General features: G+C 46.6%; 1 protein-coding gene across 1 annotated transcript in view; it reads right to left on the bottom strand.

Annotated features, from left to right (window-relative positions):
* The window catches only part of F5 (coagulation factor V), a gene marked incomplete at both ends in the record, with an annotated part of 58,940 nt that extends 35,944 nt beyond the window's left edge, over positions 1 to 22,996 (bottom strand). Inside the window, 5 exons of the mRNA XM_080698795.1 lie at positions 2,338 to 2,481; positions 4,770 to 4,982; positions 13,035 to 13,157; positions 19,307 to 19,398; positions 22,839 to 22,996. Coding sequence (XP_080554921.1) covers positions 2,338 to 2,481; positions 4,770 to 4,982; positions 13,035 to 13,157; positions 19,307 to 19,398; positions 22,839 to 22,996 — 730 coding nt within the window. The remainder of the gene's footprint in view (positions 1 to 2,337; positions 2,482 to 4,769; positions 4,983 to 13,034; positions 13,158 to 19,306; positions 19,399 to 22,838) is intronic.
* Between the last annotated feature and the right edge of the window lie 2,306 nt (positions 22,997 to 25,302).

Below are 25,302 nucleotides of genomic sequence, written 5' to 3'. Positions count from 1 at the left end.
CACTAACACATATATTAGCATTTATCATATTTTTCTCAATTTATGACGTTCCCTAAGGCAGAAAGCTTGATAGGCACTAACTGTTTGGTTTCTTCAAATGATGTTTTCCTTTTATTCTCTATCATTCTTTCACACCTATAAATTTATACTTTCTCTGTTCTGGTTCTGAGCAAGTTGTTTTTAGTTTTTCTTTTTATACTGGTGTTTTGCTTTTTGTTTAGCTTCTACATGTGTGCATGGATCATACACTCTAGCAGCACAAAGATTCTAGGACAGATTAATTTTCCAAACTTATTGCCTTACTTCCCCTTTTCAGAAAATAAAATTACTCAGCATCCCGCTGGGCATTTCTACCACCCCTTATTTTTAGTCAATGTCCCCTAATTGTACCCGGGTTACTGCCACACCCTGGGGCACTCCAGCGTCCCAAGGTGCAGTGTCCCGGACTTTGGGACCCTATGAAGATGGTCAGTCCATTTTTGTAAGTGAGCACATTGAGACCACTAATGCCCAAGGGCGGCACTGAGCGTGGAGAAATGAACGTGGTGTAGACATCTCCCAAGGTCCAAGCCAGTTAACTCAGCCTCGGCTTTGCAGGCTCCCAACTCTGGAACTCAGAATCGATATCCAGAGTCAAATGAGTGTATAATTAGTAACCCAGGTAGAAGATGGTGTCAGAATAAAACAGAACACAATTTAAGAGCAATACCCAGACCTCGTGTCTCTACAATCTTTGTCTTTGAGTAAGTGAAGCCATTTGCGATATTCAGACACAGAGAATGGCCTCTCAGAAGTTTCGTGTTCTGGAATGAGGAAACATTTTCATCTTTTCCTCTGCTGGTTGCTATTTACCCTGGGTCTAATTCAGTTCTATCAGAAAGAAGCAGAAGAGGCGCGTGGTGGAGACCCAGTTTAGATGTGGCTGGTGAGTGTGTGTCTGCTAAAGTCTCATTCCTCAGTGTGGTGGTGATACCTTCAGGAGGTGGAGCGGTGGAGAGTGGTGTGGACACTGGGGTTCCGCCCTTGGGAGGGGTTTGTGTAGTTCTCCTGAGTCCCGGGTTAGTCCTGGCTAGAGTGCCCTGTTTTGAAGGAAGGCCACCCACGCCCGGTGTCTACTGCATATGGCCATTTCCCTTTCTGCTCCTCCGCCACACATGACACAGACGAGGGGCCCGTCCCTGCGGCTGAATTGATGGGGCTGCCCACTCCTGGATGTTCAGCTTCTAAAACTGTGGGCTAAAGTCAACCTCTTTTCTAAATGAAGTATCCAGGTTCAGGCATTTTGTGGTAGCAACAGAAAATGAAAAAAGACAGTGGAGGTCAAGGTCGTTTTGTTTCTTTTTCTTCCACTTAGCACTTGCTATGATTTTTCATAGGAGTCTACAGGCAGATGCAACAGGAAACATTCTAGATGGCAAAGGATGTTACTCACCCCTCCACTTTTTTTTTTTTTTTTTGCAGGTCTGGGGATGGAACCCAGAGGCATTTGACCTCCAAGCGACACCCCCTGCCCTATTTTTTATTCTTTATTTGAAATAGGGTCTAAGTTGCAGAGGGCCTCACCAAGTAGCTGAGGCTGTCCGCGAACCGCGATCCTCCAGTCTCAGCCGCCCGCACGCTGGGATTACAAGAGTGTGCCACCACGCCCGGCTCACCCTCCACTTTTGAAATGCTGAGTGCATATCTGTATGTTAGGGATTTCTACCAATCCCATTCTGCTTCACTGAAAGCTTCTTTGCCAGCATGAATACTGCTGACCGCTCCCACTAGGGAGCGACCTATAAGTCCCTTGGTCACCCTGCAGCAGGCAGCACAGAACTCCCTGAGGGACACTCGGCTGAGAGCACGGGGGTGCAACCTGTTTAGAACGCTACAACTGAAAAGGCGGCACACATTCTAAGCTGGCTTTTAATTTGTTTGTTGTATTTCCTTGGTTTTTTTTTTTTTTTTAAAAGATGAGAAGCCAGGCATGGTGGCACAGGCTTGTAATCCCAGCATTCTGGAGGCTGAGACGGGAGGATCACGGTTCACAGACAGCCTCAGCTACTTAGTGAGGCCCTTCACAACTCAGTGAGACCCTGTTTCAAAACACAGAATTAAAAAATAGGGCTGGGGGTGTAGCTTGGAGGTAGAATGCCCCTGGGTTCCATCCCCAGTACCACACACACACAAAAAGATGATAATATCTTAAGGATCATCTCACTAGATGACATTACTGTTTGGTTAGGAGTTGAAAAACAGTGAGTATGGCCAACTTCACTTCCTTAATTCCTTGAGAAAAGCAAAGAAAGCAAGGTGTCAGTGGTTCCCAGGCTGGTCGGTCGGGGCTGAGGCTACCTGGCATGGTCCGGTTCACATAGCCGTTGACCGTGTACATCAGGGCTGGGGACGGGGCCCAGCTCCTGCTTTCATCAAACACAGCGAACAGCAGCACATGTTGCTTGTCAAACATCTTCTGAGTTCCGTCCTCCGTCAGGGTGCCTGGGGAAGAGAGGTGGTCAATGGCATCCTGGGTCGAAGATTCTTTCCAGATAGTGAAAGGTTCAGGGTAAGGAAACAATCATGCTGGGCGTGGTGGTGCACGCTTGTAATCCCCGCGCTTGGGAGGCGGAGACAGGAGGATCGCACAGGTTCAAAGCCAGCCATGCTGGTTAAGAGACCCTGTTTCCAAATTTAAAAAAAAATTATATATATATATATATATATATATATATATATATATATATATATATATATATATATATATATATTAGGTCTGGGAGTGTAGTCCAGAGGTAGAAGGGTTTCCAGGAACCCCAGTACCACCAAAAAAAAAAAAAAAAAGAAAATAGAAAAAAAAAAAGAAACCAATCATAAGGATATCATAAGGATATAAACTTGAAGAAATTATTCTCAAAAAATGGCATCCTTATCAAGTAATATTAGCTGGGGTATTTTAAGTTTCTGGTGCCACATTGGCACCTTGTAGACTTGGGGAAATAGAGCTGTAAAGAGACATTTCTCCTGGCACAGAAAGAGAGCATTTGGACCTGTCACGGCTCCATGAAACCATCTCATCTTACCAGGCCAATATGTATGTACCATAGCTCAGGTGGCAGAAGCACCACACCCAAGTTCAATGGAGATATCTTGTGTGTACATGAAATGGGTCACTAGAGAATTGGTATATCAGGATTAATCCGTTCTCAGATGAGCAAAACATGCTGCTGATGGTAAAATAGAAGAAGAGCTTTTCAGAAGTTAAAAAAAAAATTCAGTGCCAGCCAGGTGTGTTGGCGCACGCTTGTAATCCCAGTGCTTGGGAGGCTGAGACAGGAGGATCACACAGGTTCAAAGCTAGCCTCAGCTACTTCGTGAGGTTCTCAGCAACTTAGTGAGACCCTGTTTCCAAATAAAGTATAAAACTAGGTCTTGGAGTGTAGCCCGGAAGTAGAAAAGCCCCTGGGTTCCACCCCCAGTACCACACACACATACACACACACAAAAAAAATTCAGTGCCATCATGGTATCTGCTATATACTTGGCAATAAAAAATCCTATTTGTACAGTGAGTACACGGATAGGGAATGTATGTAGGTACGGTCCGTGTGTGTGTGTGTGTGTGTGTGTGTGTGTGTGTGTGTGTGTGTGTATGTGTGTGTAGACAGCTGTAGAGGCCCTCTCATTTCTCCTAGTACACTCTCTTGGGGCTCTTTGCTTGTTTCAATAAAAGATGGGCTGAGTTTTCTTGGTGCAAAAGAAAAACCCAAGCCTGTTTCTAAGAAGTCTAGCCAATGGAATTTCTTACAAAGTCAGTCTGAGTTCTGTTGGAAACTTACCAACCCAAGTGTTCAATTCGGTTCTAAGAAAGGAAGCTGGAGCTGCATGTGTTAATAGACCAGATTACCAACCCAAACCTCAGCCATGTCGAATATGTTAGCCCAAGATCTTTTGTGTGTGCGTGTGTGGGTCTGGGGATGGAACACAGAGGATTGACCTTCGAGCTACATCCCCTGCCCTATTTTTTATTCTTTATTTTGAAACAGGGTCTCACTAAGTTGCAGAGGGCCTCACTAAGTAGCTGAGGCTGTCCATGAGCTGCAATCCTCCAGTCTCAGCCTCCTGAATGCTGGGATTACAAGTGTGAGCCACCACGCCTGGCTTAGCCCAAGATCTTTCTTGAGTTCTCTCAACAGAGTATATACTGCTGTATACTTTCAAAAAGACTGTTCCCAAGTCAGGCACAGTGGTGCACAGCCTCCAAAGTAATCACAGTACAGGAGGATGGCAGGTTCAAGGGCAGTCTCAGCAACTTAGTGAGGACCATAGCAACTTAGTGAGACACTGTTCAAAATAAAAAATAGAAAAATTGGGAGGTATAGTTCCGAGGTAGAATGTCTCTGGGTTCAATCCCGAAAAAGACAGAGAAAGAGGGAGGGAGGGAGGGAGGGAGGGAGGGAGGGAGGGAGGGAGGGAGGGAGAGAGAGAGAGAGAACGAACACAACCTTGAGACAAATATTACAAGCACGACATCAGAATACACGCTCACAGAGGCATTACCTTGGGGGAAGCTCATGACTGGGACGAAGGAGGACTTAGAAGAAACAGGGGATCCGTGCCCTTGGGTAGGAGGTGTTTTCTCTACTGTCAAACAGTGATCTGGTCTCCCTCTCCCACCTCTGCCTGACCTACAGGCAGGCACCACAGGCCCCCGTACCGCGTCTGGTCACAGAGCTCCTCACCACCACACCCCTTGCCCAGGTTGAACCTCTGGCTGCTCTCGTCCGTACCTTTCTTGCAGATGAGCAGAGGTCCGATCAGCCCCGAGTTGAAGTCCTGTATCAGGTTCGCATAGGAGTAGTAGATGTGCGTGAGGCACGGGGGGTCGTCCCGCGTGGGCCCACTGTCCTCGCCGATGGCCCACTCGTAGACGTACTCGTGGCCGGGGGCCACAGCATCATCCATCTGCTCCACGGGGGATGTGTGGTCAGGGTAAGAAGCACCTGGAAGAGTAACAGCCAGAGACAGGCAGGTGCCGGAGCCGCATCTCTCCTGTCCAACCCAGGACCCGAGAGCTCCCGGGGAGAACGCGTCTTCCCACCGTGAAACTTCACCATCTGGACAGATTCACACACACCCGCTTCCAGGCCCGCAGACTTGTCTTACAGGCTCTAGTGCCATGGTGGTCTGGAGAATAACTGGTACTAGCAAATTAGTTAAGGCTGAGAAGTTAATTTCCCTGGGTATCTGAACAACTATTTAAATGTAACTGCAGACACAAGTCATCTTAGGTCAGGAAATCACCTCGGAATGTGAGAGTGGGTTACATTTTCTGTATGGTGCTTGAGAAGTCATTTTATTTATTTTTTATTAAAAAAATTTTTTTGGTGGTACTGGGGATGGAACCTAGGGGCCTTCTACTTCCAGGCTATACCCCTAGATCTATTTTTAAATTTTTTTCTGTAGTACTGGGGATGGAACCCAGAGCATTCTACCTCTGAGGTACGCCCCCAGACCTATTTTTTATTCTTAATTTTGAAACAGGGTCTCACTGAGTTGCAAAGGGCCTAAGTAGCTGAGGCTGTCCTCGAACTGCAACCCTCTCATCTCAGCCTCCCAAATGCTGGGATTACAAGCATGCACCACCATGTCTGGCTATTTTTTAATATTTTATTTAGAAACAGGATCTCACTAAGTTGTGAACGGCCTCACTAAACTTCTGAGGCTGGCTTTGAACCTGTGATCCTTTTGTCTTAGCCTTCCAAATACTGGAATTACATGTGAGTACCACAACGCCTGGCTCTTTTTTTTTTTTGCAGGTCTGGGGATGGAACCCAGGGGCATTCTGCCTCCGAGCTACACCCCCTGCCCCTTTTTTTCATTCTTTATTTTGAAACAGGGTCTCACTGAGTTGTGGAGGGCCTCACTAAGTAGCTGAGGCTGTCTGCAAACCGCGATCCTTGGTCTCAGCCTCCTGAATGCTGAGATTACAAGCGTGCGCCACCACGCCCGGCTCCACGCCTGGCTCTTGACAACTTCCCTGGTATCATGAGACTTACGGACACTTGGAGCTATTTATATATTGTTTGTTTGGCTCTGAGAGTGTCTTCTCTCCATCTGCAGCTCCCCTCAGCCTATGCCTATTGTATCTCTACCGTCTGACAAGCCCAAGTTTTTCTCCAGAGGCTTGGTGTCTGACTCCTACAAGCAGTCCAGTTGCCCTTGTGGCATGAAATGTGTCTGTCCTCAAAAGGTAGGATGTCTTCCTTCTGTTCCTGTGCACCCCAAACCCATTGACACCCTCACTATGTTGTATTTTCCTTCTGGCAGGAGAGGCAGGGGGTGTAGAAATTGCTCTTCCCTTTTGAAGAAGGGGAACCGAGATTAAAAGATTAAAAGAAGCTCAGAGGCTTGGGTGGGGCTTTCGGAAGTCCAGGAAGATGTGGTCAACGGAGATGTGCAGGGAGAGGGCGTTCCACAGCCAGCCAGCCAGGGACGGGCGGGCCCCTGGCGGAGGTTACACTGCCCTCAGCTGGACCACATTTCCTTTGGGGATGCAGTTCTTAGGTACAATGGCTTGATAACTTTCTGAGCCAGAGAGTGAGACCATCTGAATATGGATGTGGGAAGACAAGGATCCAGCTGGAATTATGTTATTATTATCATTATCATCATCATCACCATCATCATCATCATCATCATCATTATTATTATTATTATTATTAGTAGTAGTAGTAGTAGTAGTACTTGGGGGTGAACCTAAGGACATTCTATCTCCAAGTTACAACCCCAGACCTTTTAATTTTTATTATTATTTTTAAACAGGGTCTTGCTAAATTGCTGAGGCTGGCCTCAAACCTGTGATCCTTCTGTCTCAGCCTCCCAAGTACTAGGGTTACAGGCATGCACCACTACGACCAGCCAGCCTGGAATGTTCATGATGAGTAAGGGACTACCCAAGTGATTGCACTCTGTGGAAACAGAAATGCTCCCCCGCTTTGTACAGTCCTTTCTTTCCTCTTTCTTCCTGTCTTGCTCTCTCGTCTCCTTCCCTCCTCCTCCCTTCTGTTCATCATCTTTGTGGAGGGATAAGTTGCATTCAGCAAAGTTCACTGAATTGAAGCACACTACTTGCTGATTTTGCGGCCGCAGGCGGGAGAGAGGCTGGCTCCTCCCCTCCGGAGCGGCCGCGCTGTCTGTGCTCAGTGCCCTCTGCTACCCAGGGCTGGAATCCCCCGACCTTTTCTTCCCTGTAATTCTGCTGTCTGCGATGTTCTATACCTGTGATGGTACGCTACGCTCCTTGGTGTTTAAGTGAGATGAGTGGCACGGTGTCCTTTTTCTATCCTTTATGTTTATTTCAGTTGATGTGGACCATTCTTCTCAAAGACGTGGAATTGTATTTTTTTCTCTACCAAATGTTTTAAAATTATAAAAAATTACCAACACAGAGAAACTGTGCAAACGCATGGCTTCCACTGACCTTTTCACCTGTACACACGCACACGCGCTGAGCTCTGCTCACGCCCACCCTCTCCTCCGCTGTCCTTGACTTCACCACCCTTCCCTCCAGGGCCCCTTCCCTTTCCTAAAAGTCCCCCTTCTACTTTCAGATCTGTTTTAAATTTCCAAATAATTCTTGTTTGTTTTTAAGCTATCTTTGTCTCTAAAGCAGACTCCTTGGATTCTGTGTAGTTGGCGTTGCTTTCAATCCAGTCTCACAGTTTGCTTCTGAGTGACAGCCCCTGGCATGTCATTAGTGATGCGGCTGCCATGGCTAGATCCATCACTGTCCTCCAGTGCCCGTTACTCCTGCTCTTCCCTCCTGCTTACTCTTGAGATCTAAGGATGGAGCCCGGGGGCATCTACCTCCCAGCTACACCCCCAGCCCTATTTTTTTTTCTTTATTTTGAAACAGTGTCTCACTGAGTTACAAAGGGGCTCACTAAATAGCTGAGGCTGTCCAGGAACTGTAATCCTCCTGTCTCAGCCTCCCGAATGCTGGGATTACAAGTGTGCACTCCCACGCCCGATTCCTCCTGTTTACTTTTGGACGCAGTATTTTTAATGACTTTTTAATCTCTACTATTGGCTTATTAACTTTGTTTTGTCTTATTAGCAGTGCAGAGTGGCACACGCCTATTATCCCAATATTCGTGAGCCTGAGGCAGGAGGATCGCAAGTTTGAGACCAGCCTGGGCAACTCAGCAAGACCCTGTCTCAAAATAAAATATTTCAAAAGGTCTGTGGGGTGTATCTTAGTGGTAGAGTATCCTTAAGTTTAATCCCCAGGATCCCCCCCGCCCTGCAAAATATATGCTAGGCACAGCTTTAACTTATCACAGCCTCTTCCCCTGAAACACACCTTTGGTGCTTGGAACCGAACCCAGGTGCTTTCTACCTCTGAGCTACACCCCAGCCCTATTTTACTTTTTACTTGGAAACTGGGTCTCGCTAAATTGCGGAGGCTGACCTCGAACTTACGATCCTCCCATCTCAATCTCCCGAGTACCGGGATCACAGATGTGCACCTCCAGCAAGCCTAGCGTTATCACCGTCTGTCATGACACACTTGTGAGAGGAGATGGTTAACAACAGTTCCCGCCGCTAGGCTGAGGGAGGCGCAGGTGAGCGCTGGGCCCGGAGCTGCCTGAGCTGTGAACTGCCACCTGACCTGGGACAGGTTCTCCTGGCCCTGCTAGACCCCGTTTGCTCATTCAGATGTTCAATAATAAAATCCCCTCCTGGAGACTGGAAAGGCCTTTTGATGGGTTGTGAGGCCTGGAGTACCTACAGCAGCCCGGCACCTCGTGCCCGCACAGGGAGTGTGGTATGTCCTGTCCCCGCCGGCTGGTTATGGCTGGCCAGGAAGTCGGCTGCGGCAGCGCGCAGCCCTTGCTCGCCTGGCACGTGTGCTTCCTTTGCACAAGGCCAGTCGCTCGCTGTGTGTTTACTCGCTCCGCTTGCTTCCTGCTCAGTCCATTGTCGGCCTTGACCTTTGTTTGCTCCCATCATGATGTTCTAATTATTTGCCGAAAGGCTCTCGGTAACATAACACAGTGCTCAGAAGCTTTGGGAAAATGAAATTCCAAAAAGAACCTTTTGGATTACCCCTGAGGGTGCTCATTCGTGTGTGTGTGTGTGTGTGTGTGTGTGTGTGTGTGTGTGTGTGTGTGTATGTGTGTGTATGTGTGTGTGTATGTGTGTGTGTATGTGTGTATGTGTGTGTGTATGTGTGTGTATGTGTGTATGTGTGTGTATATGTGTGTATGTGTGTGTGTATGTGTGTGTATGTGTGTGTATGTGTGTATGTGTGTATGTGTGTATGTGTGTGTATGTGTGTGTATGTGTGTATGTGTGTGTATGTGTGTATGTGTGTGTATGTGTGTGTGTGTGTGTGTGTGTGTGTGTGTGTGAACAGCTCTTTCTTCTGTTAATAAACTTAGGAGTACTTCAGAGCCTTCGACTCTATAATCTAGGCAATGGGCACATTAACGTGCTGATGTTTAGCAAAGAGCTTGGCTCTGTCGCACAGGGCGCTCAAGTCTTCTGAAGGGGAATTCACATTTTTGTGACTTGTGAGAATTATTACCTTATTAAATTATTGTTTTAATAATTATTTTATTATTACTATTATTATTATTCCTACTTTTATTATGTGGAGGTCTCAACCTCTGAGATAAGGAATCTGGATTCTCATGTAGTTGCACAGCCTGGAGTCAGTCTGTTTCTGCTCCTGAAAACATGCCTCGGAACCCAGGGAGAGGCTGCGGGTGAGGGTGTGTTGGACGTGAAGGAGGGGTGTTTTGTGTCGACGCACGCAGAGGGCCTGATACAACCAACAGAAGCTCGTCTGGTGACGTGGGTGCTCTTCTCTGGCTTTGCCTCTCATTTCCCAGACACGCTGTGCTTTCCCCACCGACCTCCATTTACCTTGCTTAGACCGCTGGGACGAGAGGCACCAACGTGAGCCACGAATCTGGTCACCAACAGAGGTGGTGGGGCATTTTAAGCAATTGTTCATAAATGACTGCTGACCGGAGGGAATGCAGGGGCAAATAAACAGTGTGTGTGTGTGGGGGGGGGGAAGCTTCATTCACTGTGCAAACAGCGTCCTTGGGAACAAAGTCCAGGCGCTGACCTCCTCTCATGTTTGAAATGGACCCTCCTGCGAGGGCCACTTTGATGTTCTTGGGCTTCTTTCCTCCTGCTGCTCTGTTTTAAAATCCCTGGCGGTGTCCCTGGGAAGCCCCAGAAGGGATGAAGCCTCTGTTCACTGTGTCACCGGAGGATAGTACATGTGAGTGTCTTGTGCAGAAGAGACCCTGGGCGCGCTGTCTTTCCTACAGTCCTGCCAAATTACCTTTTGAAGACGGCCAAAATTCCAGTTACTGTTTCATTGTTTTCCACCAAGCCAAAGATTAAGCTTTAGCTAATGAAACTGGGCATGGTGGCGCACGCTTGTCATCCCAGCGTTTGGGAGGCTGAGACAGGAGGATCGTGGTTCACGTCCAGCCTCAGCTACTTAGTGAGGCCCTTTGCTACTCAGTGAAACCCTGTTTCAAAATAAAATATAAAAATAGGCTGGGGGTGTAGTTCAGAGATAGAATGTCCCTGGGTTACATCCCCAAAACTAGAAAAAAAAAGTTTTAGCTAATGCAAGTACTCCAGGGGAAGGTAGTTCACTGACCTGTGGCTCTTTATACACTAGTGAGAATAAGTGTGATAAGAGTTTTCATGAAAAATAAGTGTGTCACTCTTTAACTTAGAGATTGTCAGCTAACTGTTAAATTATTTGATCACATTTTGATTGAATAATCCTCATTATTGTCTGAGCTAATATTTACTACATGCTTGTTATACAGTAGGCTTTGATTTCCTGACAGCAAGCCAGTATGCGATGTACGGCTGCCATCCTCATTTTACACACGGGAGAGGTGAGGCACAGAGAGGTTAAGTAACTTCCCCAAAAGCCACAGAGCTGGTAAGCATCTAAGCTGAGAATTGCGCCTGGCAGTCCAAATCTTGAAACTGCGTACAAACCACCTCCTACTCAGCTCCTCCCTTCAAAGGAGTGATGGCAGAACATGTGGGAAGAGGTGAGATTTGTAAAACTTGAAGTCTGAAGTCATTTAAAAATGCTATCATTGGCCGGGTGTGGTGGTGTCGCACGCTTGTAATCCCCGCACTTAGGAGGCGGAGACAGGAGGATCGCACAGGTTCAAAGCCAGCCTTGCTGGCTTAAGAGACCCTGTTTCCAAATAAAAATATAAAATAGGTCTGGGAGTGTAGCCCGGAGGTAGAAGGGTTTCCAGGAACCCCAGTGCCATAAAAAAAAGTTATCATACCCCAACTGATTATAATATGAATATAATTGTGTGTGTTAGTTACTGGGGGTTGAACCCAGGGGTGTTCTACCTCTGACATATACCCCAACCCTATATTATTATTAATTATTATTATTATTTATTATTATTGTTGTTGTTGTTGTTATTAATTTTTGGAAACAGGATTTCACTAAGTTGCTGAGACTATTCTCGAACCAATAACCTTCCTGTCTCATCATCCCACGTACTGGGATTACAGGCATGCACCACCACACCCCACTATGAATACAATTTTTTTTGTGTGTGGTACTGGGGTTCCTGGAAGCCCTTCTACCTCCGGGTTACACTCCCAGACCTATTTTTACATTTTTTTATTTGGAAACAGGTTCTCCTAAGCCAGCACGCGCGGCTGGCTTCAAACCTGTGCCATCCTCCTGTCTCTGTCTCCCAAGCGCGGGGATTACAAGCGTGCGCCACCACGCCCGGCTTATGAATACAGTTTTTGATACCAGCTTCCAACAGAACTCTATTCTTCTCACTCTGATCTGAACACCAGAATGACGGGAGAAATAAGAGCAATGTCGACATTGGGTCCTTGCTGCTCTGAGGCCTATGCAGTCATTTGCATCAGCATCAGCATCGACATCAGCATCACCATCGGCACTTGCATCAGCATCAACAACATCAGCATCACCATCGGCACTTGCATCAGCATCAACAACATCAGCATCACCATCGGCACTTGCATCAGCATCAACAACATCAGCATCACCATCGGCACTTGCATCAGCACATCGTCTCCATCAGCGGCATCACTATCCTCGTTGAGCCCCCATCACTCATTTAGGGTCATCAGGACCTGGGAACTGTGTTTAGTGCACCACCTGCATAATCTGCATGATCCTCAAAGCAACCGAGGGAGGTGCCTAAGACCATTCCCATTTTAAAGACGAGAAAACAGGCTCACAGATGATCGAGGCATAGAACCAGGAGTGATAAAGCTAAAATCTGAAGCTGAGCCTGCCTTTGAAGCCTCATGTCTTAACCACTTTACCAATTCCAAAATTCAAACACTGCTACCCTAGCTCAGGGGTATTAAATGCCCCTTGCTGGTGATATTGAGTGGTATTAGATACCACTTTATTGAGTGCCATCTGTGTGCCACCCCTTTTATCAGACTAGTCCTGTGTTATTATGTCAGTGACTCATGGGTCAAATTCAGCCAGCTGCCTGTTTTTATAAATAAAGTTTTATTGGGACACAGCCATGCTCATTCATGTGAGTCTTCTCTGTGGCTGCTTTTATACTGAAGGCCAGCTGAGTTGCTGTAACAAGATCTGACAGCCTGCAAACTGAGCGTATTCATTTACTGCCTTTTCCCAGGATTTTGATGACCCCTACCTTAAATTGTCTTTCAATGTATATACTATTATTCCCATTTTAAGGTGAAAATTATTAGAATTCAGAGATATTAGTAAATCTACCCACCCAGCTATTAAAAGAACAAGAATCTAATGAAAATCTGAGGTCTAGATGACTCTATACATAAGTGATTTGTTTGCATCTCTGACACAGAGGCAATAATTTTTGTAATTACCATTGGCAGGAAAGATTTCCCTAACAACATGTAGCTAACATTCGCGCTTCTAAATGTTTTCTTGTGGAAATAAAGATTTGTACATTTTCTCTTGTCTGTTCTCTTGTCAGAGGCTATTATAATCTGCTTACCTTCTGAGAATTTACTGTAGTGAATTCCTTGAGGATGGATGGTTAAAGGTTTGTCTGCCTTATTCTTAAAGTGGACTTTCATGATGTCTCCAACTTCAGCATATAAAGTGGGCCCAAGGAGTCCTATGGAAACAAGGAATTAAAATATGTCTGTGTCCTGGGTCATCAAAGAGAGGTTCCAAGCAAGAAAAACTGGAGAATCATAGTTCAAGACCTGCTCAGCAACTTAGTGAGCCTCTCAGCAAACTAGAGAGATCCTGTTTCAGACCAAAAAGAGAGGAAAGAAAGAAGAAGGCAGGCAGGCAGGCAGGCAGGCAGGCAGGCTGGCTGGCTGAGGTGTACCTTGGAGGTAGAATGCCCTTGGGTTTAATCCCAGTACCATCACCAAAAAACAAACAAACAAACAAAAAAAAAACTATGCTTCTATCCAGGAGTGGTGGCACATGCCTATAACCCCAGTACTTAGGAGGCCAAGACAGGAGCATCGCATGTTCAAGGACAGTCACAGCAACCTATCAAGAATCTGCTTCAAAAAATAAAAAATAAACAGGGCTGAGGGTGTAGCCTGGAGATAGAGTGCCCTGAGTTCCATCTCTGATACCCCCATACCAAACTGCTGCATCTGGGGAGAGTGGTTAGAGAAGAAAGCAGAGTGGATGTGGAGGAAGGCGCAGAGAGCCCCGTCCTGGCAAGGTCATGGCGAGGTGCTGGAGATGCTGGGGAGGGGCTGTGGCAGATCCATGGAGAGAGGACATCTTCAGGACTCGGGTTGGATATGGGATGGAGGGAAAGAAACTCAAGTGGCCTTGGATGGCTGCTGCAGCCCTGGCCTGGGAGCTGCGTGGGTGAAGGAGCCATTCTCTGGGACAGAGGAAACCACGCAGGGTTGGCTTAGTGTACGTCATGGCGGAATGGCAGCCCCTCCCCTCAGGCCCCGGGTTGAATGCCTAGGGCCTGCGGGTGACGCGACCTTATGTGGCAGGAGGGACCCCGCACTTATGATTAAGGACCCTGAGATGGAGACTATTTTCTGGGTTACTGGATGGGCCTGATGTAGTTACAAAGGTCCTTATAAGAGAGATGAAGGAGAATCTTAAAAAGAGATGAGGGTTGGGGATGTAGCTCAGAGGTAGATCAGCCACCTATTGCATTATATGTGCAAGGTCCTCCGTTTAAACCCCAGCAGAGAGAGAGAGAGAGAAAGAGAGACAGAGAGACAGACAGAGAGAGAGAGACAGAGAGAGAGAGAGAGAGAGAGAGAGAGAGACAGAGAGAGACAGAGAGAGAGAGACAGACAGAGAGAGAGAGAGAGGGAGAGAGAGAGAGGGAGAGAGAGACAGAGAGAGAGAGGGAGAGAGAGACAGAGAGGGAGAGAGAGAGACAGAGACAGAGAGAGAGACAGAGAGAGACAGAGAGAGAGGGAGAGAGAGACAGAGAGACAGAGAGAGAGAGAGAGGGAGGGAGAGAGAGAGGGAGAGAGGGAGAGAGGGAGAGAGAGACAGAGACAGAGAGACAGAGAGAGGGAGAGAGAGAGAGAGAGACAGAGAGAGAGAGGGAGAGAGAGAGAGACAGAGAGAGAGAGGGAGAGAGAGACAGAGAGGGAGAGAGAGAGACAGAGACAGAGAGAGAGACAGAGAGAGACAGAGAGAGAGGGAGAGAGAGACAGAGAGACAGAGAGAGAGAGAGAGGGAGGGAGAGAGAGAGGGAGAGAGGGAGAGAGGGAGAGAGAGACAGAGACAGAGAGACAGAGAGAGGGAGAGAGAGAGAGAGAGACAGAGAGAGAGAGGGAGAGAGAGAGAGACAGAGAGAGAGGGAGAGAGAGACAGAGAGACAGAGAGAGAGAGGGAGAATTAGAAGATGCCACGCTGCTGCCCATAACAAGTCCCTAAGTTATTTAACCCAATGAGATCTCTTTCGTCCGTGGACAGTGTGAGGTATTTACTCAGCCTCCCTTCCTGATTCTCCAGGATGAATGAGACACTAAAATATGTTCTCATTAATGCTAACCAAATACCTTAATGCGTGTAGGCAAACATGGCTGGAGTTTCTGAGCTGTGCTTTGGCGCCTCCATCAGCCAGGGGCCTGGGCCCTTCCCACCGTCCCCTCAGTGCCCGGTGCTGGCTTGGGGAAGGAGGGGCCCCGGGGGCTGCAGAGGCAGATCAGCCCTGCCTGCTCTGGCGAAGCGTGGAGTTGGGAGGACGCAGGGCGTTAGCTAATCCACACCTCTGCCCTCAGGTGCGCCTCGGTTGCACAACACCAGGCGGTCTGGGTGCAGCTACTTCAAAACGCTTCAGGGAACAAACATGTCGTAACCTTCCTCGAAAAGATCCAGAGACTTAAAGATAAAGCTAGCTCTTTTTTTTTTTTTTTGTGGGTCTGGGGATGGAAACCAGGGGTATCTGATCTCTGAGCTACACCCCCTGCCCTATTTTTGTATTTTTATTTTGAAACAGGGTCTCACTAAGTTGCAGAGGGCCTCACTAAGCAGCTGAGGCTGTCTGTGAACCGTAATCCTCCGGTCTCAGCCTCTAGAATGCTGGGATTACAAGGGTGTGCCACCACACCGGTCTAAGCTAGCTCTTTTAAAGCTGATGACAAGCTAGGCATGGTGGTGCAAACTTGTAATCCCAGTACCTGGGGAGGTTGAGACAGGAGGATCGCAGGTTTGTGGCCAGCTTCAGCTCCCTAGTGAGACCCTTGGCAACTCAGTGAGACCCGGTTTCAAAACGAAGAATCATATAGGGCTGGGGGTATAGCTCAGAGGTAGAATGTTCCTGGGTTCCATCCCTAGTCCCACAAAATAAATAAATAAATAAATAATAAAACCGATGATAGCATTTGTAAAACTGAGCCCTTTCACCTGTCCACATGTCCCCAAACCTCATTAGACAAGAATTTTTACACTCTAACCTTGCGGCCTAGCCCCACCCACAATTATGCTAATTTATGGGTTCAAAAGTGGGGCACCATGAGTGCTTCAGGGTTCAGCTAGGCTGGAGCCCACCAGAAGAGTGGAGCAGAAAATTGGGCAACGGTACAGAGGACACTGGCTGGGGAACAGAGAAGGGCACGTGGTTGGCAGTAGTGTCCCAACGCAGATCTCGACCAAGATCTGAGGCTTTTCTTTCAAGCCAGTGCTCCCTCGCCTCCACTGCCCTCGGGACAGGAAGATGAACCACATCACTCCTTTCCTCTAGGGGTGTGCAGGTAAACGACTGGATGCTCAAGAAGAGGCTGCACAGAGAGAGATGCTAAATGCCTTGGTTCACCTAAAACAAGTGCGCTCTGACATGTACAGGAGTTTGTGGAGAAGTAATGTCTAAGTGAACTGGGCTTAAACATAAATCAGGAGCTCTTCTCTCCAACCCTAACCCTAATCCTAAGATCAAATCAGGAAATCTCCATAAAAGCTAACTCCCTGAGAGGGCCTGTATCACAGCACTCGCCTTTTAAAAAGCTATCCACACCTCCTCCTGGCCGAGACGTCTCCGGTGGCGCTGGTCTGCTCTATCTCTGGTGGCACTTGGCACAGTGTCTTACCCAGAAGTGGCATTAACATCTGGTTGACTTTTCAAAAGCCACAGAAGGCACAGCGTCCAACAGAAGACCTATCCGTCTTCTCCAGGCTTGATGAATATGTTTCCCAGTTCGTTTTCCCTTTATCCACCTATAATTTAATTTCATTCAACAGTTCTGAAATATATATTGCGCGTGCTAAGCTTGGGACTAGAGTATAAAAATGAGTGGACTCTGAGAGAGGGCAAGAGATCCACAGGACGCCACTTGATGGCAAGCTTACCGCTCCCCGGCCCCCGCGAAGGTAGCCCTTGCCCGCGAGGCCGAGCCAGCGCGCGCTGGGAAGCCCAGCACTTCAGCCACTTCCCTGGCTCCATCAATTCTCCTCTCTCAGACGTCTTCATCCACTCCTTTTCTACTGAATTCCTTCTTTGTATATGTTAGGTCTTTGCATTCCTCTTTAGGACACTCCTAAATATCTTTAAGTCCATTATGGCTTCTAGGGCTAGCCTGTCTCTCCTCTCGCTCGGAGCCACACTTCCAGAAAGAGTTATCTGCAAGTTCCTTCTGCTTCTGCTTCCTCTTCTTCTACTCCGCTTAACCCGGCCATCTAGTCTCGCCCCACCACTCCGTGAAGAAGGTGGCTCTTCTGTGTCTGTGCTGGTAGCTCTTGGTGGCCTTTGGTCCTTCTCTATGGTCCAGCCTGGAGATGGCTGGAGCTGCTCTCCGCCATCTCCAGGCAGACTTTCTGAAGCCCCTCAGTGAATGCTTGTTCTCGGGTCGCCCCTTTGAACTCGGTCTGGGGCTTCCTCTTCTCATTAAGCTCTCAGGGGGTGGTCTCATACCTCCACGGCATCTTGCTTCTGGTGTCTCCCAAATGCTGGGTCTAGCCTCGGGCCCTCAGTAGGTCAGACTTCCTGCATCTTCTCATCAGACACCACTAGGTAGAGACCCCACGGACACCTCACACTCCAACTCTCACCTCCTCGCTTTCACACGAAATTTCTCCTTAAAATTGCCGTTCTCACTGAATGGTGCCATATTTATCTTCTGTTCTAACGGGAAACCTCAAATTCAATTCTGATTTTTCTCTCTTCCTCGTTGTTTACGTCTAATTTGTCACCACATTTGACTTTAGCTCCTGACCGTCCTTGAAACACATCTAATATTCTCTGCCTCAACCTCCCCACTGCTTTCTTACCTGCATCATCACCAAAGCCCCGTCGCTTCAACTCATTCTCCACATTTGAACACAGTAATCTTTCTACAGCAGGACTCTGAATCTGTCTCCAGCTTACATCCGTTCAGTGACTCCTCCCCCTCCGGATGAGGCCTGGATATCGCATTCCGATCTGGCCGTGGCCTCGCCTAGCTGTGTCTCTTGTCAATTCCTTCGCTGAAGTTTGTGCGATCCAGTCATGGATCCCCAAGACACCACCCTCCCTCACCTCCTTCACACACACACTGCTTCCTGTCTACAGTGGCTGTCCACATCCCAGCACCATTCGGCTTTAGTTCAGCATCAACTTAGAAATAGGAGACTGTCCTGACCACTAGACTGGAGTGAGGTGTCCAATGACGACTCTAAAGTCCTCATCATAGTACTTCCTTATTACTGTACTGTTAACAGCTGGCGTAGGGATAGGCATCCGTCCCCAAGAGCTGGTTGACTCCTGGAATTCAGGGACCAGGTCTGTCTCACTTTCAAATCCCTGGAGCATGGTGGTTCTCTAAACATAGTTATTAAAAAAGATAAGTATTGAGCCGGGTGTGGTGGCGCACGCTTGTAATCCCAGCATTTGGGAGGCTGAGACCGGAGGATCGCGGACAGCCTCAGCTATCTAGTGAGGCCCTCTGCAACTCAGTGAGACCCAGTTTCAAGATAAAGAATAAAAAAATAGGGCAAGGGGTGTAGCTCGGAGGTCGAATGCCCCTGGGTTTCACCCCCAGACCCGCAAAAAAAAGATAAGTATTTAAATACAAATTTATTTAAAGATAAATGAATATATAAATGATCATATGCAAGGAATATATAAATGAGTGAAGAAATATAGGTATATAGATATCCACAACACCATGACATCTATGATCATGAGACACATGATTAGTAACGGTAAGAGCAACAATAATTACGTGGTTAATTCGGGTCAAGTGTTATTACATGCTAGCATTATTATAAGTAGTTTGTTCTTATTAACTCAGTTGCTCCTCACACCATTCCTAGAAGGTAAAAAATTAGTTCCTGGTCTTGGGGTTACAAAGGAAGAAATTGAGTTATTTCTGCTGGCAGAGGTGGAAATTAGCGTAGCTTCAGAGAAGATGGGCCTCTGGGTAGGTGGTTGTGGAAGCCACATTTGTGGCTGAGGTCGGTGCTTGAGGAAGAAGATATTGAGCAGAAACGGAGAAGGAGGGCGAGGGAAACCAGACCGGACATGACAGAAGGGAGGCCAGGGGAAGGCCCGGGCAAAGCGCACCTTCCAGAGGGGCAGCGTGACGCGTCTTAGTAAAAGAAATTGCAGGCAATGGCATCTCAGAGATCATGAGCGCCCTTTCTGGGTAGTAGCTTTAATAGACGTGATCATATTGGAGCAGAGTGAGAAGGGATGGGGAGAGGAAGAGTAGAGAATGATGAAGAATCCTCCTGCAGGGACCAGGCAGCGAAGGGATGGGGAGAAAAGGGAAAGGCAGCCGGGCTCGTGGAGAGACAGCTTTCTTTTTCTAGACTGGGATTTACCCGAATGTTTTTCAGGCTTACCTGAGATGCTAGGCCGTGGTTTTTCTTTCTTAAAATATGGTTCATACTCTCTATAGACAATTTTCTTAAAGGAAGTTGTAGAAGAATTCCAGCTGCAAATAAAATACAAGAGTCAAATTAAAAGACATATATGACTTCTAGTCATATCTTTACAAAATGGAACTCTCATATCCTCAGACTTTGAGTAGAATAAGTGTTGGGATTGTATTTCAGAAACCCAAGCCAGGTGTGGTGGTGCATGCCTGTAATCCCAGTAATTGGGAGGCTGAAACAGGAGGATCAAGGCTGGAGGCAAGCAGCCCATAGTAATGTAGTGAGACACTGTTTCAAAAATAAAAACTAGAATAGAGAGAGGTATGAGGGTATATCCCTAGAGGAAGAATGAAAAGGACCCAAGATTCTACAAATATGAACAGAAAGTAAAATTAACGATATTATTATTGTTCTCTTCAAAAATAGTCTGCTGTGATAAACATTCTTTCACAAATTTAGGTTGCCCCATCCTGTTTCTCAGAATTCATTTTCTAAAAAGGAGCCTAAGCTGGGTGTGGCGGTGCATGCCTGTAATCACAGTGCTTGGAAGACTAAGATAGAAGGATTGCAGGTTCAAGGACAGCCTCGGCAACTTAGTGAGACCCTGTTTCAAAATAAAAAAGTAAATTAGGGCTGGGGATGTAGCTCAGAGGTAGAATGCTCCTAGGTTCAAACCCCAGTACACTCCCACCCCACACACATATACAAAAAGGAATCTAAGATCATAGTATAAACTTTAACTTTGGGTTTAGGCTGTGTGTGTGTGTGTGTGTGTGTGTGTGTGTGTGTGTGTGTGTTACTGGAGATGGAGCCCAGGGACCTTCAACCTTCAAGCCACACCTTCAGACCTATTTTATATTTTTACTTGGAAACGGGGTCTCACTAAGTTGCTGAGAGCCTCACTAAGCTTCTGAGGCTGGCTTCCGACCTGCAAAATCCTCCTGTCTCAGCCTCCCAAGTACTGGGATTACAAGTGTGTGCCACCAAGCCCAGCTTGGGTTTAGGTTTTCAATGTCTAAAAATATGATCAAATCAATGATAAGTAAATGTGTGGGCTATCTTTCAACTACTTGATCTATCAAATACAATTGTAAAAACCTAACTTCTAAATTACCATGTTAAGCTCCTGGGGAATATTGTAAATTAGTATTGATTTAGTGGACCCTATTTATACTTGAGAGGATGGGGATTTCCAGTAACAGCCCCAAGACTCATACTGGACACAAATGAAAAAATGATCTTTGAAAGATTAAGTCACTTTCCAAAGAGAGGCAGTTGATCAGTGGCGGAGCCGAGATCCACGGTAAGATCACTCCTGTCCTCTATCCTGATCCATGTGACCACTGCTCTAATCTATTTCTAGGTTGAACAGGGTTCCAGATCTTAAAAACTCCAGCACCATATTCCACGGAATCACAGAGCCCAGTAAGGCAGAACGTCCCCTAGTCCCCTCCCCTCGTCAGTTATTTACCCACCCTTCCTTTCAAACCAAGCCAAGTCCTGCCAGGACAACACACTTATTAAATATTGTCTTCATGCTGGACATTCGCTCTTCAAAGTCATACATCCCTAACTGTGTACACTGTGACCTACACACACCCATCCCAGCCCAAGCACACTACGGGAAGCCAAGTGCCAGGCTCTTGCTCCACACAGATGGGCAGGACTCGGGTTAGGAAGAGTGTTATTCTGTGTGGGGCTTTAGTAAGTGATGGTTCCCCCAAGGGTGTGGGTGTGGCTTAGATCATCACCTTGAAATGAAATATTTAAAATTATTGGCTTTTTGTTTTTGGTGGCACTGGAATTAAATCCAAACACATTCTACTTCTGAGCCATAACCCCAGGCTTTTTTCTACTTTTAGTTTTGAAACAGGGTCTCCATAGGTTGCTGAGAGTCTCACGAAGATGCTGAGTCTTGTCTTGAACCTGTGATCCTCCTGTCTCAGCCTCCCAATACTGGAATTACAGGTGTGTGCCACCACGCCTTGCTTACATCGTTATCTTTTAACAAGAGGAATGCCTTCCTAATATAAGAGCAGGATGGTATAGAAGGCCTTCCAAAATAATCCAGTTACAATAAGATTTTTTTATAAAGAGTTAATTCTATACACTAAAGACTCTCAAAATATTACATTATTTTTGGCAGGTTGCTTTAGTTTTGTAATTGTAGAAGAGGAACACATCTTTCACAATCACCAAAACTGTGATGTTAAGCAAAAAAAATAAAAAGGAGTCACGCTAGGAGTTTTGCCACTTAAAACAAATAAAAATACAACCCATTGGAAATATTGACTAGACCTTCAGACCCCGTTAATTTCTGGGAAGTCTCTTGTCTAACTTTTCACTTAAAAATATAGTTTGCAATTCAAAGGTAGAGTTTGATATGATTTTAGTCCCCTCTTGGCTGCCTCTATTTTTAATTCTGACCTTACCAAAATATCCCAAGTAAACCCTATTCCAAGAAGTGGTTAAGAGTGAGGAGATGAAGAGTCACATGAAAAGCCAAGGGCAAGCTGGACAGGAAGGGGCGAGGGGGCGGCTCAGGTGCTGCTCGGCGCCGACTGCTATTTTGAAATCCACTCACAAGAAAGCAACAGCACGGTGGCATTACTCCTTCAGCTACCTACTTAGAAAGTACAAGGTGTGCACCTTCAGGTTTAGAGGATGAAGCCATGTAAACAATGAAATAAGTAAATGTGACTATAGGTTCCATAAAAACACTAGGCTACTAAAAATATGGAGTAGAAGCTTCCAGGAAGGGATGAGGAGCTGTACCTAGGGACTTGGAATCAATCAGTAAATTCAACCACTGTTCAAACAATATAATAAAACCATATTAAAAACAAACTCTTAACACTGGCATCTAACTAGTACAGTTGAATATTTTCTATATCCTCAGAATGATAAACTGCATAAGTGAAGCAAAACTAGCAACCTGGTTTATTTTGCTATTTTGGTCATTATATATGTATATTATGTGTATTTTATTATATGTATCATATATAATATATAGTATATATATATTTGTGTGTTTGTGTATGTGTGGTACTGAGATACACTCTCAGCCCTATTTTTTATCCTTTATAATTGAAACAGGCTCTAAGTTGGGGAGGGCCTTTCTAAGTAGCTGAGGCTGGCCCTGAATCTGCGATCCTCCTGTCTCAGCCTCCTAGGTTCTGGGATTACAAGCGTGCGCCACCACACCTGGCTGCTTATTATATTTTGTTCACTCTATTTATTTACCTGAAGATACACAATATTTTAAATATTTAATATTTTAAATATAAATATGTTAGAGATAAATTTAACATAAACATGTTTAATATAAATATAACAAAATTTAAATATAAACAAATATAAATACATTTTAAATATTAAACATTTCAACATGTAAAATAACATACAAAATCCCCGTGGAATCGCGATTGCAAAGGGACTGTTCTCGAAGCATTAGATTCTCCTCCCTGGAGAAGCCCACCTGGGCGCCATGCCTCATTACCTGGCATTGGTGGGCTCGGCGCGGTAGGTCCAGCTGATGCTCTGAGCAGCCACGTAGAACTCCCTCAGCTGTGCGGCCTGGGCACCCGGGCTCCTCCAGCCTGCCCAGCCGGCGCCCAGGACCACCAGGACCCAGAGGCGCGGGCAGCCTGGGGACATGGCTCCCGCCCTTCCGCCTGCAGCCCCTGCGCAGTAAGTGGCTGGAGCTGTCCCTGCTGCAGTGAACTGTGGCCGGCTGCGGGTGGCAGTGTCCTCTGGCTGGCCGCTGGCCCACCTCCACCCCCTTCCTCGGGCTCTTCCAGGCAGGGGCCAGATGAGGTCGCTGCCCTCGGAGGCAAGAGGTTTTATGAGGGAGACCAGGAGATGAGTGGGTTGTTTTACTACAGGTAAAGAAGAGGCAGAGATCCTGCTAGAGGCTGAAAGGCGCTGGACAATGTCCAGGGCTTCACCCGCCACATTTCTCTGGCTAAAACCACTGCAGCTAGCCAGGAGGGATGGCGCACCTTGCTTGCAATCCCAGCACTTGGGAGGCTGAGACAGGAGGATCGCAGTTCGCAGGTAGTCTCAGCTACTTAATGAAGCCCTTTGCAACTCAGCGAGACCCTGTTTCAAAAATAAAGAATAAAATATAGGGCTGGGGTGTAGCTCGATGTAGAATTCCCCTAGGTTCCATCCCCAGTATAATAATAATACCACCACTGCAGCAAGCCAGGTGTGGTGGCACAAGCTTCTAATTCCAGTATTTGGGAGGCTGAGACAGGAGGATTGTGGTTTGCAGACAGTCTCAGTTACTTTGTGAGACCTTGTTTCAAAAATAAAGAATAAAAAATAGGGATGGAGGTATAGCTCAGAGGTAGAATGCCCCTGGGTTCCATCCCCAGTACTGCAAAAAAGAAAAAAAAAAAAAAGAAGAAGAAAAGAAATAGAGGAGAAAAAGAACCCAGGAGTAGCCTTCACTATCCACCCAAAACCCTTTTGGGGCAGTGTTCATGCCTCCCACTAACTCTGCCTGACCTCCTGGGATTCCCAGCAGGAGGCACACTTGGCCCTCCTCCCATCTGCGGAGCAGGGCATTGTGCCCTGACCTTGCGGGCAGAATCCTGGGTTTTCAGGCAGGTGAGGCAGAGGGGACAAGCCCACATGGGAGCCTCCTGCTCCAGACACGCCGCTGACTTCTACCCAGGTAGAAGCCTGTCTGGCTACGGGCTCATCACCAGTTAAAACCCGACAGAGCAGAGGAGTTAGCTGAGATAATCACTAGTCCCGGTCTCCGTTCTGCTTCTTACCTGTGTGCTCTTGGGCGAACCTCTCTGGAGAACAAATTAGAGATGATAACCCTGGTTTTTCCTGGTAGGATGTTTGGGAAGAAAAAAAGGATACTATCAACTGGACAATGCCTAGCCCTTAGCACAAGCACATGTCTATTTTTATGATTACATTTTCCTGCTCCCAGGCCCTTCTATTTCTTGAAGGATATGTTGCATACTGCCTTTATGTCTTATTTTGCTGTTAGAGCTTCTGATAATTCTGTTGTAAGAAGCCTCGTGATGGCTGGTCCCGGATTCCCTGCAGCTGCCCCCACCCCCCCAAGCTTCAATTGCTTTTGCTCTCAGTACATTTGATGAGTTGCAGGCGGACCTCCCACGAGGTCTCAGTTAGAGATATCAGGCTTGTCCACACCCCCATCTCTGTCTGTGCTCCTATTCTACCAACTCAGATACCCATTCACTTCCTCTCCACTTGCTTATCTTTAAAGCCCAGAGTTCTGCTTATCTCCCCAATTCTGGACTCAAAATTGACTTCTCTATTTTATAAGCCCCCGCAACACTATTCAGATTATATATGCCTGTGGATCATCCTTTATCATTTTGGGGGGGTGTTTATTTGATCCCCAGCTATATTATAAAGTGTTCATGAGCAGGAATGATACCTTACATTTTTATATCTTTGCTACCAGTGGTTGCCAAAGTTATCAGATCACCAAAACTCCCTAGAAATGTGCAGATACCGACTCAGAAGAGAGAGCTGAGCATCTCTAGTCACACTTGGCCCAGTGATTGACGTAACAGGCGGTTAAGGATGCTAACGCAGTGTACCTGAGAAACTTGAAAAGCATGGTTTCCCGAAAAACACAATACGTTGTATTTTCCCCAAGGTCACCACCAAAATTCTTGCGAAACCCTTGTAATCTCTAGAGACGGCTTTAATATCTCCACGTGCCTTTGCTTTTCATTTCACCATGACAGTCGAACTGTTCGGCTTCCTAATTTTACAAACATTCTAGATGAGCGCTGTATTAACGTTGAGTGACCCATTTGTGAGACGTGTGACTACAGTAATGGGCCAAACACACCTGTTTCTCCTTGTAGGATATTATGGTGATAAAGAGGCTTTTCCTGCTTATTTTCTTTTCTTTTGGTGCAGGGGATGTGCGGGACATATTTATCAACTCACTGAAAGGTTGA

Source organism: Muscardinus avellanarius, assembly GCF_963383645.1.
Source record: "Muscardinus avellanarius genome assembly, chromosome: 7".
NCBI classification, from domain to species: Eukaryota; Metazoa; Chordata; class Mammalia; order Rodentia; family Gliridae; genus Muscardinus; species Muscardinus avellanarius.
Note: the sequence above shows the minus strand (reverse complement) of the source record. Positions and strands in the feature narration are given on the sequence as shown.